The sequence below is a fragment of the Carcharhinus amblyrhynchos genome, chromosome 12 (assembly GCF_965287045.1).
Source record: "Carcharhinus amblyrhynchos chromosome 12, sCarAmb.v2.hapA, whole genome shotgun sequence".
In the NCBI taxonomy this organism is placed as follows: domain Eukaryota; kingdom Metazoa; phylum Chordata; class Chondrichthyes; order Carcharhiniformes; family Carcharhinidae; genus Carcharhinus; species Carcharhinus amblyrhynchos.
In genome coordinates this window covers 40344158-40363454 of record NC_137335.1, presented here as the reverse complement: position 1 = coordinate 40363454, position 19297 = coordinate 40344158, and the positions used below count along the sequence as shown (strand labels likewise).

Here is a 19297-nt window from a genome sequence, read left to right as displayed (position 1 = left end):
TTCATCACTCTTTTAGCCCCTAGGTTACACTTTATTTCTGGTATGCAACCTGTGCCTTTGATTGTGAAGGCAGACACAAAATATTTGTCCAATGCCATTTCCTCACTTCCCATGGTAATTTTCCTGTTTTTGCTTCCAAGTGACCAGTTTTTACTTCAGCTACCCTGTTTCTTTTTACATGCTTATGAAAGCACTTACAATTTTTTTTATATATTTATCACTCGCTTACTCTCTTTTTTTCATTTTCATCAACTTTTAGTTGTCCTTTGCTGGTTTCTGGAACATACCCAATCTTCAGATTTTCTACTATTCTTAGCAAAATTGTAAGTCTCTTCTTTTAATTTGATACTACCTTTAATTTCCAGCTATCTTTAATTTCCAGCATGAGCTACAGATAGATTTTTTTGTTGAGGTTTTGTTTTTCAATGGAATGTATTTTATTCACTATTTCGAACTGTTTATTTAAATGTTTTCTACTGCTTATTTACTGTTGTATGTCTTAGTCTTTTTACTCAATCAATTTAAGACAGTTTTCCCCTCACACCTATATAACTGACTATGGTTAAGTTTAAGATTTTTGTTTGTGATTGGAATATGTCACATATTTAGATTTAACCTGGAATTCAATGCTATTATAATCATTATTTCCCAATGGATTTTTACCAAGGTGTTGCCCATGTCCTATCTCATTAGGTATGAGATATACTAGACTTAGATATACTAGACCTCATGAGATATACTAGGCTTAGGTTTATCCCTCGTCAGATTCCATAATATATTGCCCCAAAAAACTGTCATGGAAAGATTCTACAAACTCATATTCTAGATCACTCTTGCCGGTCTTTTTGAAGATTGAAGTCTCCCACAATCATCACATTGCCTTTGTTATAAGCTCCAATGAATTATTGTTTAATGCTCTGTCCAATGATTTAATTATTATTAGGGGACTACAAATTACTCTCACCAGTGTTTTCTGACTCTTACCATTCCTTATTTCCACCCATTCTGATTATCTTGCATGATCTTCTGAGGCTAGACATTTGTGACTAATGTCCTTATGTCATCCTATACGATCAGGACTACCTGTCCTCCTCTGTCATTCTGTCTGTCTTTCAGAAATATTGTGTGCCCTGGAATATTCATTTCTTAAATTTAGAGCACCTTGTAAACATGGGTGGGATTTTTTTCCAGTCTCAACCCGAGATTGGAAAATCCCGCCCAAGAGGTGTTAAATGGTCTATGAAAAATGTGAATGCAGAATACAAATTTGAAAAGTAGGAGTATGACCAGAGACCTGGGTGAAAAGATAATCTTCAGGCTTGCATCAGGAGAATCATCTTCAGTCAGAGAGTGATCAACACGTGGAATGGATTTTCATTTAGTGGTGGAAGGGAAAAGGAAAACATACTGCAGGTGTTGGAATTTGAAATAAAAACAGAAAATGTTGGAAAATCTCAGCAGATCTGACAGCATCTGTGGAGAGAGAATAGAGCCAATGTTTTAATTTGATTTATTATTATCATATGTATTGGGATACAGTGAAAAGTACTGTTCCATGTGTGCTATACAGACAAAGCATACTGTTTATTGAGTACACAGGGCAGAAGGAAAGGGTGCAGAATATAGCGTTGTAGTCACAGATAGGGTATAGAGAAATTTCAGCTTAAAATATAGCAGGTCAATTTAAATGTCTCATGGCAGCAGGGAAGTTGTTCTTGAGTTGGTTGTTAAGGGTTCTTGGAGTTTTGTATCTTTTCCTCGAAAAAGAGAGTTTGTACGGGGTGCGTGTGGTCCTTGATTATGCTAGCAGCTTTTTTGAGACAGCGGGGAAGTGTAGACAATCATTGACAAAAGGGTCATCCAGAACGGAAACGTTGGCTCTATTCTCTCTTGGCAGATGGAAGGGAAAACCCTGGCATCACTGGAGAAACAAAATGATGCAGCAATGGTGAGGTGGAAGGAGGGAGGCCAAATTTTAAAGTTTAAAGTTTATTTATTAGTGCCACAAGTAGGCTTGCATTAACACTGCAATAAAGTTACTGTGAAAATCCCCTAGTCACCATACTCTGGCACCTGTTTGGGTACACCCAGGGAGAAATTAGCATGGCTAATGCACCTAAGCAGCACATCTTTTGAACTGTGGGAGGAAACCGGGGCACCTGGAGGAAACCCACGAGGAGAATGTGCAGACTCCACACAGATGGTGACCCCCAAGCCAGGAATTGAACTCAGGTCCCTGGCCACTGTCAGATAGCAGTGCTAACCACCTCGGGATTTAGAGATGTGGAGTGGAGGGGGGGGGGGGGTGGAGGTAGATGAAAATGGTTGGTATCTTTCACAGAGCAGTTTGGAGCATAGGATGACAATTTGCTGAGGGCTGGCGGGGAGGGGGGGGGGTGTGGTGGCGGCTTTTGAGATGATGGAAAGACTACAAGGACCAGGCTGCCTTGTTTGGGCGGGTACTGGCGAGCATACGTAATAGGAGGGGGGCGAGGGTGTGGAGGAGGGCTGGCCAAGGCTCCCTTCAGGCGGAGCGCGGGTATTGGCAGCGGCTGCTGCTGCGGAGAGGCTGCGGGAGAGACAGAGAGAGAGAGAGGGAAGGAGGGAGAGAGAAGGTGCTGTTAGCGGACAGCACATCAACTCGCTAAAGGACTGCTGCTGCTGCTGCTACCGACAATAACAAAAAGAGAGAGAAAAAAAGCTGAAGGATGCTCCGCAGTGGGAAGTAACAATTTTCAATTGTGTGAATCCTGGTTTAAATTTTTTATTTGATTTTTTTTTGCCAAAAACTTTAATAAAAAATGAGTAAAAGCGCGGAAGGCTCGAGGGAGGAGCTGTGCAAGCTCGCGGACGAAGAGCTGCTGAAGTGGAGTAAGGAGGAGCTGGTGAGGAGACTCCGGAGGTCGGACGCCGAGAAGATGACAGTGATGATCGACCACAGCAACCTGATCAAGGAGGTGAACCGGAGGCTGCAGGTCCACCTCACCGAGATCCGGGGGCTCAAGGAGGTCAACCAGAAGCTGCAGGAGGACAACCAGGAGCTGCGGGACCTCTGCTGCTTCCTGGACGACGACCGGCAGAAGGGCAAGAAGGTGTCCCGCGAGTGGCAGCGGCTGGGCCGCTACACGGCGGGGCTGATGCGCAAGGAGGTGGCCCTGTACCTGCAGAAGATGAAGGAGCTGGAGGTGAGGCAGGACGAGGTGGTGAAGGAGAACCTGGAGCTGAAGGAGATGTGCCTGCTGCTGGAGGAGGACAAGAGCGCGGCGGGCAGCCGCAGCTCCATCGACAGCCAGTCCAGCCTGCTGCAGCTGGGCGCCACAAGTGGCCCGCGGGACCTGGGGGACGGCAGCAGCAGCAGCAGCTCCAGCAGCGGCAGCACCGACAGCCCCGAGCACCTCCACAAGCAGCAGCAGCAGCAGCAGCCGGCGGCGGTGGCAGCAGCAGCAGCAGCAGCAGCGGCGGGGGCCGGCAGCGGCAGCAGCCCCGAGCACCTCCCCAAACAGCAGCAGCAGCAGCAGCAGCGGGCTGCGAGCGGGGGCAGCCCCGAGCACCCCAAACACAGCCTGGGCACCGGCAGCCCCGAGCTGCACCCCAAGCACATGGCGAGCTCCAGCCCCGAGCACCCCAAGCACGTGCTGATGGGCACCCCCACCCCGGAGCATCTGCAGCAGCACCGGGGTGCCAGCCCCGAGCGCCTTAAACAGCATTACAGCGGCAGCCCCGAGCACCTCAAGCACCTGGGCAGCGGCGGCGGCGGCGGCGGCAGCAGCCGGGAAGGGACTCTGCGGAGACCATCGGCGGCGGCGGCAGCAGCGGACGAGCTCTCGCCTCATCACAGAAGTGTGTACAATGGGATGAATGGTGGGTTGGTTGACCTACTGAAACCACAGGTGTTTTTGCAGAGACTACAAGCACATAGCCACAATATCTGAATTACCTTTGGGTTTATAATGCATAGATTTCAGTGCATTAATAGAATGCGTTGTCTGACCACATGCAGCATGTGTTCAACACTGACAGGAAACTTAACTGATGCATGTTCGTTTGTTTATGCATCATGCCCATCTTTCATGGTATTGTCATACCTACAAATTGTTAATTTTAAAATTAGTCCGACCAATTTGCAGGTCTTTTACTGTGACATTACAATTTCTGCATGAAATCAATGCATTTATATTACGATATATATAATCACAATTCTTACTTTAGAGCAAGAATATGTTTTCAGATAGGAGCGAAACCCAGAAGTGTAGCACTTTTTGTTTGTGAAGTTCAATGAGATTCCCATTTAAAATTCAGCCACACAGGTTATTGCACTGTTAATAAATGACAACCATTTATTCTACACTTAGAGACATAATTTCCATAGTACAACAAATTGATGCCCCTCATATGTGGCACAGTGCATCAGTCTGACAGGACACGCTTTGTGTAAATGTATTTATGTACTCATTTATCTGATAAAACGCATTTAAAATCTTCTCCATATCAGCATATTAGGCAAATAGTGTACAGTCTGTCTGCAGTAGAAATATCCAAGTATGACCCTAATGGTGGGTTATGAAGCCTTTGGTGCTGTGTATATAATTAAAGTCCATTAGGATTAAAGACTTTATATTGCTTTTGTAATAATGAAAGCTACTTATTAGATTACTTGCAATTAGTTGAATTGCAGATGATTTAGGACAAAATAGACTTTATTCCTTGAAATGGTCTGTGCCTTTTTGCATATAAAATATATATAACACTAGTTCCCATCATATTGACACAAATATTGAGCTTCATTTTTGAATCCTATTCAATTATCTATCTAGTTACATGAACTGTCAATGCATTTTATAACATTTGCCTCAAACTGAATTTTGTAGTTAACTGGGGTTGCCGGGGAAGTCCTAAAATTTTAACAGTATCTAGCATATGGATCTGGTAAATGAAATTTATTGAATTACTTGCAAAGTATTAAGGCTCTGAAACAAGCTCTGTATTTCATGATGAATGATGTACCATTTTAATAAGGTGATGCCCCGATTTCATTGATTTTTTTTTTCATTTTGTTACTTAACCTAACCTAAGGTATCCTAATTATCTGTAATTTTCCAGAACGTTTGTTTCTGTTACAGTCTTTATTTGTGTGATTATGATCTTGAGGGGAGGAATTAAAGGAACTATAAAGTTTAATACCAATGCATGATTGGAAGATCATGATTGCAAAGCAGAGAGGTTTGAGGTTAAGAATTTTGGTACTGCACAGCTGGACTAACTGGAGTCATCAAACCAATTTTGGCTCCAGTGAAATTCATGTTGGTTTCAGGAACCAAGTCATAGATTGTTGATTTAGTTCCAAGTTACTAACATTTGATACCTGAAGCAGGATCTTGGGTGTCCTTGGATTTCAATATGCCAATGCTTAACATTGGATTGGATAGGAAAGCATACTTGAGTATCAATATTGTACTCTCATTTCCAAAATCTGGATCTGAATCTAGCCCAAATTTTTAACAGCTGTAAGACTTCTAAATGAAATTGATTTGGCCAGTTTCAGTTCATTGCAAATAGGTGTGAGTCTACAGCATAAAATTGTCCATATTTTAAAATTAATTTATCATTATTAAACGAAGCTACAACTATGCGCTTGTCGGAGGTCAGAATGAAGGCATGTTGGTGGGAGCATTATTGTAGAATCTTCACCCTGTACATAATCCACACAGTCATTGATTTGTCTAGGTGCTAACTCTGTGCAATAGGAAAAACCTTTTCAATTCTTTAACAAGTACAGAACAATTAAATTGTTTGCTCCAGTAAAGGAAGTGTAATTCTTTGAATAAATTAAATTTAAATCAAACAATGAGTATAATAATCAGTGAATACACTAGAGAGTTATTTGGCAATCTAAATTGGTATCTCTTTGTCTGTAACATGGTCCTTCACGTTCAAATCAAGGATGTGTGCAGGGAGTGTCATTCAAGGCTTAGTGGCAAGGGAATGTTGGCTGTAATGTCTATTGTTGTCAAGGCTTTGGGGTGGTGGGACTAACTCATAGTGCTTTAATAGCAAGACATAAGTGGAACATAATCCATGTAGAGGTCTAAGAGTTGGAAACTGCAAATCAAACAGGTCTAGGACCATGTGTAATGTCTGGATGTCATTGGGACTGAGTTCAGGCTGGAACAATTCACAATGTAGAGTCACAGTTCACAGAAAAAGTCATTTGGCCTATCATATCTATGCCAGCTCTTTGAAAGAACTACCCAACAAGTCTGACTCCTGCTCCTTCTCTGTGCCCTTTAAGTTTCTTGTTTCCTTCTTTTATCCAGTTGAGTGTACACTTCCCTTTGGGATAATGGTTATTGAATCTGCTTTTGTACATTTTCAGGAGTACACTCTAGTTCATCATAACTTGTGAAATTAAGGAAAAACAATATGTCCTCTCCTGTCTGTGTTTAAAAATGAAAGACTTGCACCAGTAGTTGGGTAGGGACTCAGAATTACTTTCTAAATTATTGTGAATCTGGCAGTTTTAACATGGTGAATTACAGGGAAATACTGTAACTCCTTGGGGAGAGCACTGCTAAATCTTACCACTTGTTTGCTACCTGGCCCTGAAACCTGCCATGAGAATAAAACTTGTAATAATTTGGGGACAACTGTCTCCTTTGTTCAGCAGAAAAGACATGATTTGGTGTTTAAGTTAGTTTCAAATTCCAATAGTTCTATACACACTGTGAGAATCATAAATATTGGTGAAAAATGCACCTGGAAACAAATGCCAGAACTGATTCCTACTTAAGGAATGAAACCGAATTTGCCATCTCCTGTTTACTGCGACAAGTGATTGAACGGTGTTTTGTGGGCATACCGTGCCAGATTTTATCAATGTAATTTGTAAACTGAATCCCCTTCTTCCCACTTTGACAAACTTTGAGGACAACAGATACTCTTAAAGAAACTGCTTATTCCTGTTACTTCAATGCTTAGATTTTGTGACCTTTGATATTGGTGTTCTTCTCATAAGCTACAGACAAACTTTGTTAATGCAAACCAGTAGACAATGTTTTCATCATACAGATCTTGTGTAATCTTAGTAGTGATAATTTTTGCAAGTGTACAAAGACTAGAGGGGAGTAACTACTCTACATACCTGTCCATTTTTATTTCACTGTATTTTATTGAGGGAGATAATGGTTGAGTAAAAGAAGCACTTATCGTATTTTTGTGAAAATAATTGATATCTTCTCTGTGGCCTACCAACTAGGTAGAAGTGCAGGTCCAGTAAAGTTTTAAGTGTAATAGGAGCTGCTATTCTGGGACAGTATTGGAAGTAGTCTCACAACACCAGGTTAAAGTCCAACAGGTTCATTTGATAGCACAAACTTTTGGAGTGCTGCCCCTTCATCACTCACCTGATGAAGGGACAGTGCTCTGAAAGTTTGTGCTACCAGATAAACCTGTTGGATTTTAACCTTGGTGTTATGGGACTACTTAATGTGCCTACCCCAGTCCAATGCCGGCAACTCCGCACTATGGGACAGTATTGATAGAGGGGTTCCATTTCAGAACTATTTGGTGTGTCTTCTTGAGTTTGTATTGATGAGCTTTGTCTGTATAAATGGTCAATGGTTGTCTAAACACTGTATCATATTGTTCAGTACAACACAATCTCCAAAAATATTTCTGTCCAGTGTTAAATGTCAGTAAACGTCCTTATCTGATAATCAGCATGGTGGTGTGTTGACTGCAGTTATTCTGGTTAAGTCTTATTCTTTACATTCTCCTGACCTTTAGTACTTTGTCTAATTCTTTGCTTTTTCATTACTTTTAAGTCTTATCATTTATTACGCTGTTTATTTTAATGCCCATACCAAAGGTTTTTAACTGAGGCCAAAAATTTGTTTGCTCCAGTATCTGGCCGTTAAAAAAAAACATTGGCTATAGAAGGGCTATTTTCCTATGGCTATTGCCAGCCATGTGGCTGATCTGCATGTATAAGTCTGTGCGATGACAAGCAACAGATATTTCTAAACTGCATTCACATTCAGTGGGATTTTACGGCCTCGCTTGTTCTGAAATGGTAAAATCCCACATGAGGTCAGCAGACCTTCCCATTGTCCCCCCCTCGCCTGCTCCAATAGCCATGGCGTGTGGGGCCATTAAGTCTGAATATGGTCTCAGTTGTAGGCCATTACATGCACTTTCCAGGAGGGGTCACTAAGTAGGTGATCAGGAGTGTGAAACATGGGGTAGTTATTGTTACATCCTCCCTTATCCTGAAGCACTGATTGGCATTACTGTCATCTGATGGAAATAAGGTAATTTTGCAAAGACTAGAGCATAAGCCTGAAATCTCCTTGGTCTTGAGGGCTTACTATCACATAATATAATGTGTTAATCACTGAACTGTTGATGAGGTGGCCGGAGGACCCCTTTTCTCCTTTATCTGATTTTTAAGTTACGCTTTTTTATAGCAGTTATTATTTACGTTATTTACAAATGAGCTTCCTTATCTATGTCTTTGCCCAGTTACTCAGTGCGTGCCATTTTTAAAAACTCCTGAATTGGATTTCTCATGGAATTAAGTATTTTCTCTACCTTAGTTTTTTTTTCCCTTTTCATCCACTCCTTTTTTGGAAGATATTGCCTTCTGACTAGGGCACGATTTTATAGATTCTCTCCAGTATCTCCCTAAGTTTTTTGTCCATCATGCCTGAGCATATACTGTGATAGTAGTAAGTTTTTTCTTTTATCACAGTGCATCATCAGTGAACTCAAACCTGACCTCACCTGATATCCACACAAACACACTTCTAGTAGATATAACTGGTGACGAGGGTCAAGAATCCAAACTGATTTTCGCCAATAAAACAGGGGTACTGAAGTCAATTCTAGTGCGTTCCGACAGCCTGATTAAATCCAGCTAAACTGTTTAGTTAGGGACCTTCCTTGGATGTTTGGCTTAAATATTCAGTGGTTTAACTGAGATATTGGAGGAGATACCTGTTGTTTGTTTTAGTGCAAAATGTATCTTCCTGAAAGTGGATGTTGACAATCAGTGGCACAGTGGTTAGCACTGTTGCCTCACAGCACCAGGCCCTGGGTACAATTATGGCTTCAGGTGACTGTCCGTGTGGAGTTTGCACATTCTCCCTGTGCCTGTGTGGGTTTCCTCCGGCTGCTCTGGTTTCCTCCCGCAGTCTAAAGACGTGCAGGTTAGGTGGAGGGGGCCATGATAAGTTGGCCCTTAGTGTCAGGGGATTAGCACAGTAAATTTATGGGGTTACAGGGATAAGACCCGGGTGGAATCATGGTCGGTGTAGACTCGAATGGGCTGAATGATCTCCTTCTGTATTGAAGGGATTTTATGATGATTCTATGAATCAAAATCAAAAACAGATTTGTCACTGAGAAACTTGTACATTGTATGGCTGGAATTAGTTACTATTAATCATTTTCCATTTTCTCAAAGTGAAAAGAAAACAGAATGAAGGGCCCAGATTATAGCACAGCACACAATCGAGGCTGTAAAAGTAGTGATTAAGCCACTAAGCTTTGAAGACATGGGCGTTTGAAAGAAAGGAAAGACAGAAGTAAGTAATTCACAATTTTGAAATTGTGGTGAAAACTGAATTAGAGTAGCAGACAGTGAGATGGTTTTGATTAGAACTTAAAAAAAAGGAACAGGAATAGGCCACTCAGCCCTTTGTGCCCATTCTAGCATTGAACTCAATCACAGCTGACACTTCAACACAATTGTCCTGCTGTTTCTCCATATCTGTTGGTTGAGAATATGTAAAAATCTATCAATCTCAATTGAACATTCTCAACAACTGAATCTCCACTGCCCTCTGGGCTGGAGAATTTCCAAAGACTCACCACCCTCTGAATGAAGAAATTCCTTCTCATTGCCTGCCCTTTAATTTGAGACTGTGACCCCTGGATCTTGATATCCCTGCCTGGCCAGGGGAACCAACCTTCCTATATTTACCATATTGAGCCCTGTAAGAATTTTGTATATTTGAATGAGAATATCTCTCATTTTTGTAAACTCCAAAGAATAAAGGCTTAGGCTATTCAGTTTTCCTCAATTTGTCGAAAGTGAGAAGAAAGCATATAGTGTGCTGTATTTACTGCTTTGAATAAACAATGAAGGATGGTTAACACAAACTATTGTAGTTGAAATGAAAAACAAGAGACTGGGAGTTAAAAGTGAGGGAAAGATCACTCATCATGTGACAGACTTGTTTCCTGTCTAGTTTTGTTAGAAGATGTTTCCCAGATATGATGCAAGCATTCAGAGTTTGAATTGGTTTGGACTTTGTAGAAAGTTATTAATAGTTTAGGTTAAACAAGTGTTCTTATAGATTTAGCAATAGGGAAAATGTTTGTGCTCAATATGTCAGGAAAAACGGATCGGAAATGTTGGTAGGTGAACAAAATTAGTAAAGTCTGAGGCAGTAATTGTTTATTAATCATTTGAGAGAGAAGAAAAATCTGTGCCTTTGAACTGAAAGAAACATAATTTTCTGTTCCATCAAGGGGAGACAAATAAAGCAGTAATTCAACCATTAGATTTCAATCTTGGCACCTTTGTCTTTTTTAAACAAGAATGGTGACAGGCAACATATTAAACTCTCTAATAAACCATACCCACCTCCAGAGTACAAGTTACAAAGTAAACTAGGAATTTTATTCAAATTTATTAATGCAAACAGCTTCTGAATGAAAAAAAATTTAAAAATCCCAGAGCTTTAAAACTAAAGATCATATTGAGAAAAAACAAATTAATGCACTTTGATCAGAGTATAATTGAAATTAAACATGGCCTTCCTTTTAATTCTCCAGGTTAGACCAAAAGAACATTTAAAAAAAACCTACAACTTTTTTCTCTCCAAAAGACCCATTGAAGGTGGCTCGGTGGCACAGTGGTTAGCACTGCTGCCTCACAGTGCCAGGGACCCGGGTTTGATTCCAGCCTCAGGTGACTGTCAGCGGGGAGTTTGCACATTCTCCCTGTGTCTTGCGTGGGTTTTCTTTGGGTGCTCCAGTTTCCTCCCGGACTCCAGAGATGTGTGGGTTAAGTGGATTGGTCATGCTAAATTGTCCTTCAGCGTTAGGGAGATTTGCAGGATTAAATTGTAGGATGCAGGAAAAGAGCCTGGGTCAGATTGTTGTTGCTGCAGGCTCGATGGGCTGAATGGCTAATTTCTGCACAGTAGGGATTTTATGATTCCAAAGCAGATTTTATTGCTATGGACTGTGTTGAAGTTCACTTAGTGAATTCCATTTAGCACAGTGACTTTCAAAAGGGTGAAGAGAAAAAAATAGCAAGGTAATGGGGAAAATATGGGGCGTGGGATTAATTGAGTTCCTCTTGTAGAGATCTGGCATAGACACGGTTGGCCAAATGTGAATGGCATCAGGCACAAGCTGAAGTAGCACAAGAATGTAAAAGTGGTCTACTCTCAGACCATTCAATGTGAAAGGAACTAAGAGGAAATAGGAGGGAATGGGAAAAAGTCAGGGTCATGTTTTTCATTCCTGTAGACAGGCTTTTTGAATTGCTTGGTTAAGCACACATTTGGATGGGAGGAGAGTTGCACACTTGTAAAGAAACCCGACTAATTTTCTGTATCCGTTGCACTCAAGAAGAGAAACACCTTCTCTGTTGGTAATATTGGATTTACCTATTCCTTGAGTTTATAGATGCCCATGTATTTCGAATAGATGGCTGCCACATCCAGAAAAAGTGGTCTTGGATGTAGTCATTAAATTTCTCACCTCTCTGTACCATGAATATAAAGATTTTAAAAAAGCTTGCCTGCATTGAGTAAAATCAATACTAATGCAGAGAGGTAATTATAGTGTTGATGAGTCAATACTCAAGGTTGAAGTTCTTGTAATTCAATTCTTCAAAAAATTCGCACTGAAGACCAGTGAAGTTTTTTTGCTATCACCTGCATGCTAATATGTAAGTTCATGTCTCCAGTTCGATGATTGATGTCAATATTCTGCAAAGTTGGCAAGATTGGGATTCCAGTTAGAAGTATTGTGTCAGTAATCATCAAACTTCAGTTGCAGTTTCTCATTTCTTTTCCTCACTGACAATTGTGGTGACACAAGGTTGCCCCTACCACCTCTGGCACTCTTCTCATGATGCTGAAATCCCCGCTCCAAAGAAGGTTGAATTCCACAATATCCTTTGTCATGAATAGGTAAACTCAGTAACATTCTGGAAAACGAATAGAATCCAGAAAGAAATGTGGGTTGCGTAAATTCAGTTTGTGGTGAGCATCCCAATAATTGTTTTTTAGGGCTAAATGAAAGATGTGTTTTCTTTTCAAATGTTCAAATGTAGTAATTTCTAAGGTATCTTGGCAACAGAATGTTGGCAGCTGTACAATTTAAAAAATCTCTGCCTATCGCGAACCTTACAGAATCAGGACTTAAGAGCTTTAATTGAAATATATAGAAATGTTATGCTTCCTGACATGGGGAAAATACTGGAAGATGTAGTGAATGTGGAAGGGGCAGGATTTTCCAGCACCGCCCGCTGCTAGATTTGTCCAGTCTTGCTGAAAATCAGTGAGCTATTGACTGGGCAGTGGAATTTCCTGTGACGTGTCCGACCACAACAAGGCTGGAAAATCTTGGCCTAAAGTGTTTTCCTGTGTAAACTATTTTAGTTACTAATCATGAGGGAGATAAAAGAAATTGTGGTCCAAAAAGCTTGAATATTTATCTGATTTAAGTTATGCATTGACAGCAGAATCTACAAATACAATTTAAGCAGACTGAAGAACAATCAAAAGTCAGCATGATGGCACAGTGGTTAGTCCTGCTGCCTCACAGCTCCAGGGACCTAGGTTCAATTCTGACCATAGGTGACTCTGGGCAGAATCTGCATGTTCTCCCCATGTCTGTGTGGGTTTCCTCTGGGTGTTCCTCCCACACTCCAAAGATGTGCACGTTAGGTGGATTGGCTATGCTAAATTAACCCTTAGCATCAGGGAGATTAAAAGGGAAATAACTACATGGGGTTGCGGGTATGGGACCTGGGTGGGATTGTTGTTGGTTCAGGCTCGATGGGCAAAATGACCCCCTTCTGCACTATATGAATTCTATGATTCTATGAACCCTCCTTTCAATTTTTTTTTGGGACAAACCCTCATAAATTAATCTGTGTTTGCGCGCGTATGTCTCAGCCTACCTCTGTGGCATTGCACGTGAAACATCTCATGGGCCTAGAAGTCTCAATAGGGTTAAAAAGAAAATCAGTCAGAAAAAAAATAAAATAATTAGGTAAGGTCCGCTTGCTCCTTGCCTTAAATCTCTTCTTGCTTCCAACAGATGTAATGTTCAGCAGCAGGCATTGACACAAACTGTTTCATCTGTCAACTGAATCTGCATCAATCTGCTCTTGCCTTTGGAGTTACAGGAGCTACTCACTGTAAATATTCACTGATTTATTAGGACACCCTACAGTTTATGTGTCATAAATGGTTTATGCGTTCTGCATTAATAAGTAGCTTTAGGAAATGCTCATTCCCACTTCTTGCCCTCACAATAATGCACAGCGGGATACTGCTCCCAAAAAAGCAGTTTGGAAGATTATATTGTGATAATTGTCAATTATTCTTTAAATGGAACAAAGACTTCTGCAGTTGCTACAGTTGTAAAATAAAAAAAAGTGGGTTTTATGTAGACGGCTTCACGGAAACAGATTTGTTAGCATTTATTATAATTAAAAGATGGAATTTCACTAAGAAAAGTTTGAGTCGGAGAATTTGGTTTGTCAGTGTAAAGTTTGCTGGAGTTCTTAATGAATTCCCAGTCCATAGAGAGATTGGTCAGAACTGGAACCATTTCATTGAGTGCACTGATGACATTTTCACAACAGCTTGATATTCTTGCCAAACAATCACTGCATTCTCAGCTAAAACCTCTCCAGTCCAGTCATACCGTGCCCTTGTTACTAATCCAAGTGGTTTAACACCTCCAAACTGCTGCTTAAATGTATTATTTGAGACACACTGATGTACAATTCATGCTGGCTTGTCAAGTGGTTAAAAGCATTTGCACCCACGAATAAGTCACAGCCTTTTGTTGAGTCACAAGAACCTGTATAAACGATTGATTCTTGTAAGCCCCAAGCCCACTTAATAACTCCATTAAATGTTTGGAAGAAAAATATGTAAAGCCATAAAAAAAATGCAGTAGTTTGCATTCATTCATGTGTCCAATGACATTCAATTTACACTCAAAGGTGGTAATATTGTATTGACCTGATTTCTATAGAACTTAATGTAGAGAAAGTTAGAAAGTTATGAGTTATGTACAATAGAAGGGCTCCTGTAGCACACAAACAAGAAGTTGTGAATTATAACTTATAAATTGGAATCATTAGTTGTTTCATTCTGAGTTTTGAACTTTTAAAAATAATTGTGTGTTTTATTGCTATTTTGCCCTTGCCTGCAGTTATGAGTTAGCTGGCAGCAGTGAAAACTCATTTCCTGAATTTCACAGTCTGCAGCCTGCCACAATTAGCGTTTTCACACTACAACTGTAGCATCGATGCAAAGTAATTTCTAAAAATCAATTCCATTCCAGAAGTGTGTCAAAAACAGTTACTCCAGATTTACAATGCGCAAATAGAAATAAATCATGGGTGGGATTTTCCAGCCCCCCGCCCCCCACTGCTGGCAGGATCACCCAGTTCTGCCAAAGTCAATGGGGATTTTAATGGATCGCCATATCTGTCGCAGGAAAACCCACCATGGTGGAACCAGGAAGTGGCAAACTTGCAGTGCAAATGCATCTTGTACTGTAATTTCCTTGAGGATTCTCATGATCATCCCATCTTTGGTGAAAGAAATGCAGTTGCCGCAGAATCATGGCCTACGATTGGGTGGAAGTTATGGCCTGAATTTTCACGCAGAGAGGCTCTGTCTTTGTGAGAAAGGCTGTGGATGTCTGGATCTGGAAGTCCCACTCCAAACCCAGCCTCCACCACTTTACCATTTTCACAATAAGCAGGGCAGTCGGGAACAGGGTGGGTCATTATGTATCTGTAGTTCATGAAGGCAACTGCATGTATTAAAATGCAGCTGCCTTCAGGCTGATACGTTTTTAGCCAGTCGATGTCCAAAACACAACTTGTGCACTTTAGATCTCAGAAAAAAGCCAGAAGTTAGCAGAGTTATTTAGATACCCTTTTAGATTTGGCCCCAGGATACCTTTGGGAGAGGTGAGGTGCTTTTTATGATTATTATAAATAGACATGAATATGCATAAAACGTGGATAACTTCACTTGAACTATGAAGATAGCTGTCATGAAAACCATCAAGAGAACTGACAAGCAGTTGGGAATTTAGAACTTCATGTTCCTTAAATAATTAAATAAAACTTAAGTGTTGAAAAAAGTGCTTTTTATTTCACTTTGTTGGCATAGACCTGAGGATTAACATTGTAGTGTTAGCACTGCATGACTGATTCCACAACCTCCCATTATTACAACGAGGTGCTTGTCAGTTCAGACTCTAAGTGGTTGTAAGTTCTATGAAGTAGGGTTATGAATATAAATGCTTTTTTTTATAAGAGGTTAAAAGAAATTAAATATAGTGAATGGCTTGTTTTAATCAGTTAGTTTTTTTTAAAATAGTGAATTCATCAATAGACACTTAAAAAATTTATTTAATCTCAGCATGGCTCCTGAGGTCTGCCCAAAGTGGATACTGGTTGAGTTAGAATAGTAGGTGTAAGGGCACAGGGTTGTGGATAGGGAGCATAGTTGGCATGAGTTAGCACTAAATTGGCGTGGAACACGATAGGGCCATTGGATGGATAAGGACATAGGTTGGCACGGAGAGTTTGAGGTGGGAACATAGGTCAGCATGGAGGGTATGAGGAGCCAAAGGGGTAAGTGGAGGGCCATGAGGTGGCCTACGTTGGTACGGATGGGACATGGGAAGTATGTGAGGGATGAGGGCTGTTTTGTGTTTCTTTAACTTTTTTCAATTTTTTTTGACAAACTGACAGAGCACCAAGGCCAGCCTTTCACATAGTCTGTGTCCGCATTCTACAGCCCTCATGTTCTTTATGGGGTTGCCTGCCATGATTCCCATTCTCATCCGCCCCCTGCTGCGTGTCTGAAGTGTGAACTTCCAAAACACTTTTTCCCAGCTTGGGTTTGCAGAGCTGGGAATTGTCTCAACTCTGTGCTCCTAACCCAGGAGGAAAGAATTCAGGCTTGTATCTGTCAAAGGTTTAGGCACAGATGTAATAGTGGGAAAAGTATTGAAAAATGAAATCAATGCAGCAATTATCATAAGTGATATGCATTCAGTTGCTACTGGACAATGTTTCTATGTTTTATACATGTTGCTTACCAGGGTAGTAAAGCATGTTTTTATTAGGTGTGTTGTGGGGGAGATTTTAGCTGGTCATTAATATGAAATTTTGTACCAGCTAAGAATGGTGTTTGACCTGTTTATTTCAATCATATAAGAAAGAGCTTTGTATAACTACACAAAGTATTGTATTGTTCCAAGCTCCTGATGCAGATTTTGACTTCACCACATTTTAGACAATTGCTCATTCTTCAGTAACATCTGCTTAGAAGGTTTTTCTTGAGGCGTTGGAAGCATTAGTCTACACTTGAGTGCACAGTTCTGGTCTCCCTATTATAAAATGGTTATGGAGGTACTATAATAGTTGCAAAGATTTATAAGGATGAAACCAGAACTAAAAAAGCTGTACCTGTTAGAAAAGACTGAGCTAGATTTTAGACTGAGCTAAATTTTTCTCTAAAAAGAAAAATTTTAAGGGGTGCCCTTTTTGGGATCTTTAAGATGATGAAAGTGTTCAACAGGCTAGATGTAGAGAAGATGTTTCCACCTGTGGAAGAGACCAGAACAATATGCCACAAATATAAGGACCTCATCAACAAATCCAATAGGGAATTTAGGAAGTAATTCTTTACTTAGGGAGCATTCAAAATGTGGAATTCATTACTGCAAAGAGTACTTGAGGTGAAGCGTGTATGCACTTGAGAAGAAGCTAATTAAACAAAAGAGGTTGAAAGGAAAACGAGGCTATGCTGACAGGGTGAGATGAAGAAGGATAGGAGGAGGATGGCGTGAAGCAGCTGTGTCGATCGTTTTTTTTGTGTTGTTAATTCTCTGTAATGCGTTACTTGCAATAATATTTAATAACTTACCACCTATTTGTAATATCTCAACTTGTCGATTCCTATCTCGCCTTTCAGGAGCTCTCGAGCTTCTGAGTAGGTCGTTCATTAGAACTGTTTGTGACTTTGGTAACTGCATTATTGTTCCAGCAAATCAGCAGTGAGAGTTCTGATCTATTCTCTGACAGGAGTTATCACTTTCTCCCAGGAATCATCAAGCCCAGCATGTTCCATTGCGTGACTACCAGTTCAGCTTACAAAGGTTGCAAATTAACATCTACCTTTGGCAGGAAAGTTGACGGCATTTAATGCATAGTCAACTTGCAGTTTAATTTGTCTTTGATCTGATTCCATATTCTTTGTTATATGAAATTGTTTTGATAAAACAGTAAGCAGTGGGTAATGTATATATTTTGAAAATTATGTGCTGTTTACCAAGACATTAGGCTTTTTAATAAGATGTGTTTGTTTTATTAATAAGAATTTTATCAAGGTTCCAGATCTGATTATTGTCCTGTGTTGTGACAGTAGAGGAGTATTAATCAGCCTGATTTGGACTTGAGAAGGGAAATATCAGCTAGGACTCTTGCTTGTGATCCTCATTTAGTGATTTCTGCGCAAGTATATGGCAGCTTTGATAAGATTGAGCAGTCTTGTCAGTATGACTATGGTTCAGATATGAAGAAAGGCTACTTGGGTATGACACTGAAGGCTAGTGCTCATCTTTTGAATTGTACAGAGGTAAGTTTTCCTTCCTTGTCCTCCTCGACCTGCCCTCAATCTTTGACGTGGTTGATCACATCATCCTCCTCCCATCTTTCAGATGGAGGAGACATCTCTCACCCAGGCCATTTTCATCTACCCATAGCCAGTTTGTCATGTGCAATGGCTTCTCTTCCTGTTACTACATGGTTACCTCTAGTATCCCCAAGGATCTGTTCTTACCCCCCTTGTATTTCTCATCAACATACTGTCCCTTGGTCACATCATCCAGTGTTAGCTGATGACACTCAGCTCTACCTCTTCACTGCTTCTCTCAACTCCTCCTCCTGCTAAATTATCAGACTATTTACCCCCATCCAGTCCAGGATGAGCAGAAATTTACTCCAACTCAAGATTAAAAATACAGAAGCTATTGTTTCCAGTCACTATTCAAAACTCAATTTCCTAACTATGGACTCCATCCGCCACCCTAACAACAGTCAGATTAAGTCAGTCTGTTCACAAACTCAGTGTTATTTTTGACCTTGAAATGAGCTTCTGACTTCATTCACATCATTACTAAGATCGTCTGTTTCTACCTCCGTAACATCAATTGACTTTGCCCCTGTCTCAGCTCATCTGTTGCTGAAACCCTCATTCATGCCTTTGTTACCTTTAGGCTTGACTATTTCAATGCCCTACAAGCTGCTCTCACCCATTCTATCCTACGTATACTTGAGCTCATTAAAACTCTAGTGCCTGTTGCCAAAGCCCATTCACCTTTCACCCCTGTGTTTGCTGATTGAAATTAGCTCCTGATCACAAAGCATTTTCAATTCTCATCCCTGTTTTTAAATCTCTGCATAGCTTTGTTCCTCCCCATCTCTGTAATCTTTTCCAGCTCCACAAACCTCGACAATATATGTGCTCCTCCAATTCTGGCTGCTTCAGCATTTCTGATTTTAATCGTTCCACCATTGGTGGTTGTGCCTTCTGTTGTCTTGACTGTAAGTTCTGGAATACCCTCCCTTCCCCCTCCAGCTCTCTACCTCGCTTTCCTGCTTGTTGGCATTCCTTAAAACCTTTTTTTTTTGACCAGGCGTTTGGTCATCTAATCTCCTTACAGGGCTCAGAGTGAAATTGTGTGTTGTAATGCTCCTTTGCAGCACCTTAAAGGCACAGCATGAACATAAGTTGTTGTTGTATCACACATTAGTTAGCACTGCCTGGAATGGAGGTGAAGGACCTGAACGGGAGAGAAAAACAAAGTACAGGCATTCATTTCCTGATAAAGTATTTTACAAGGTTTATAACTCAAGCGTGTCAGGGCACGATCGATAATTCCATCAGCTGCTGTGTCTACTGCTGTTTCCAATCCATTATACAAAACAATTCTACAATCGTTGCCCAAGTTT

At 40.7% G+C, this 19297-nt stretch overlaps 1 protein-coding gene across 1 annotated transcript in view; it reads left to right on the top strand.

The window, feature by feature from the left end:
• The first annotated feature begins 2609 nt into the window (after positions 1–2609).
• The window catches only part of LOC145350926 (coiled-coil domain-containing protein 85A-like), a 610627-nt gene continuing 593939 nt past the window's right edge, over positions 2610–19297 (top strand). The window contains exon 1 of the mRNA XM_080200399.1: positions 2610–3861. Within this exon, the coding sequence (XP_080056525.1) occupies positions 2802–3861 (1060 nt within the window). The 5' untranslated portion in view covers positions 2610–2801. The remainder of the gene's footprint in view (positions 3862–19297) is intronic.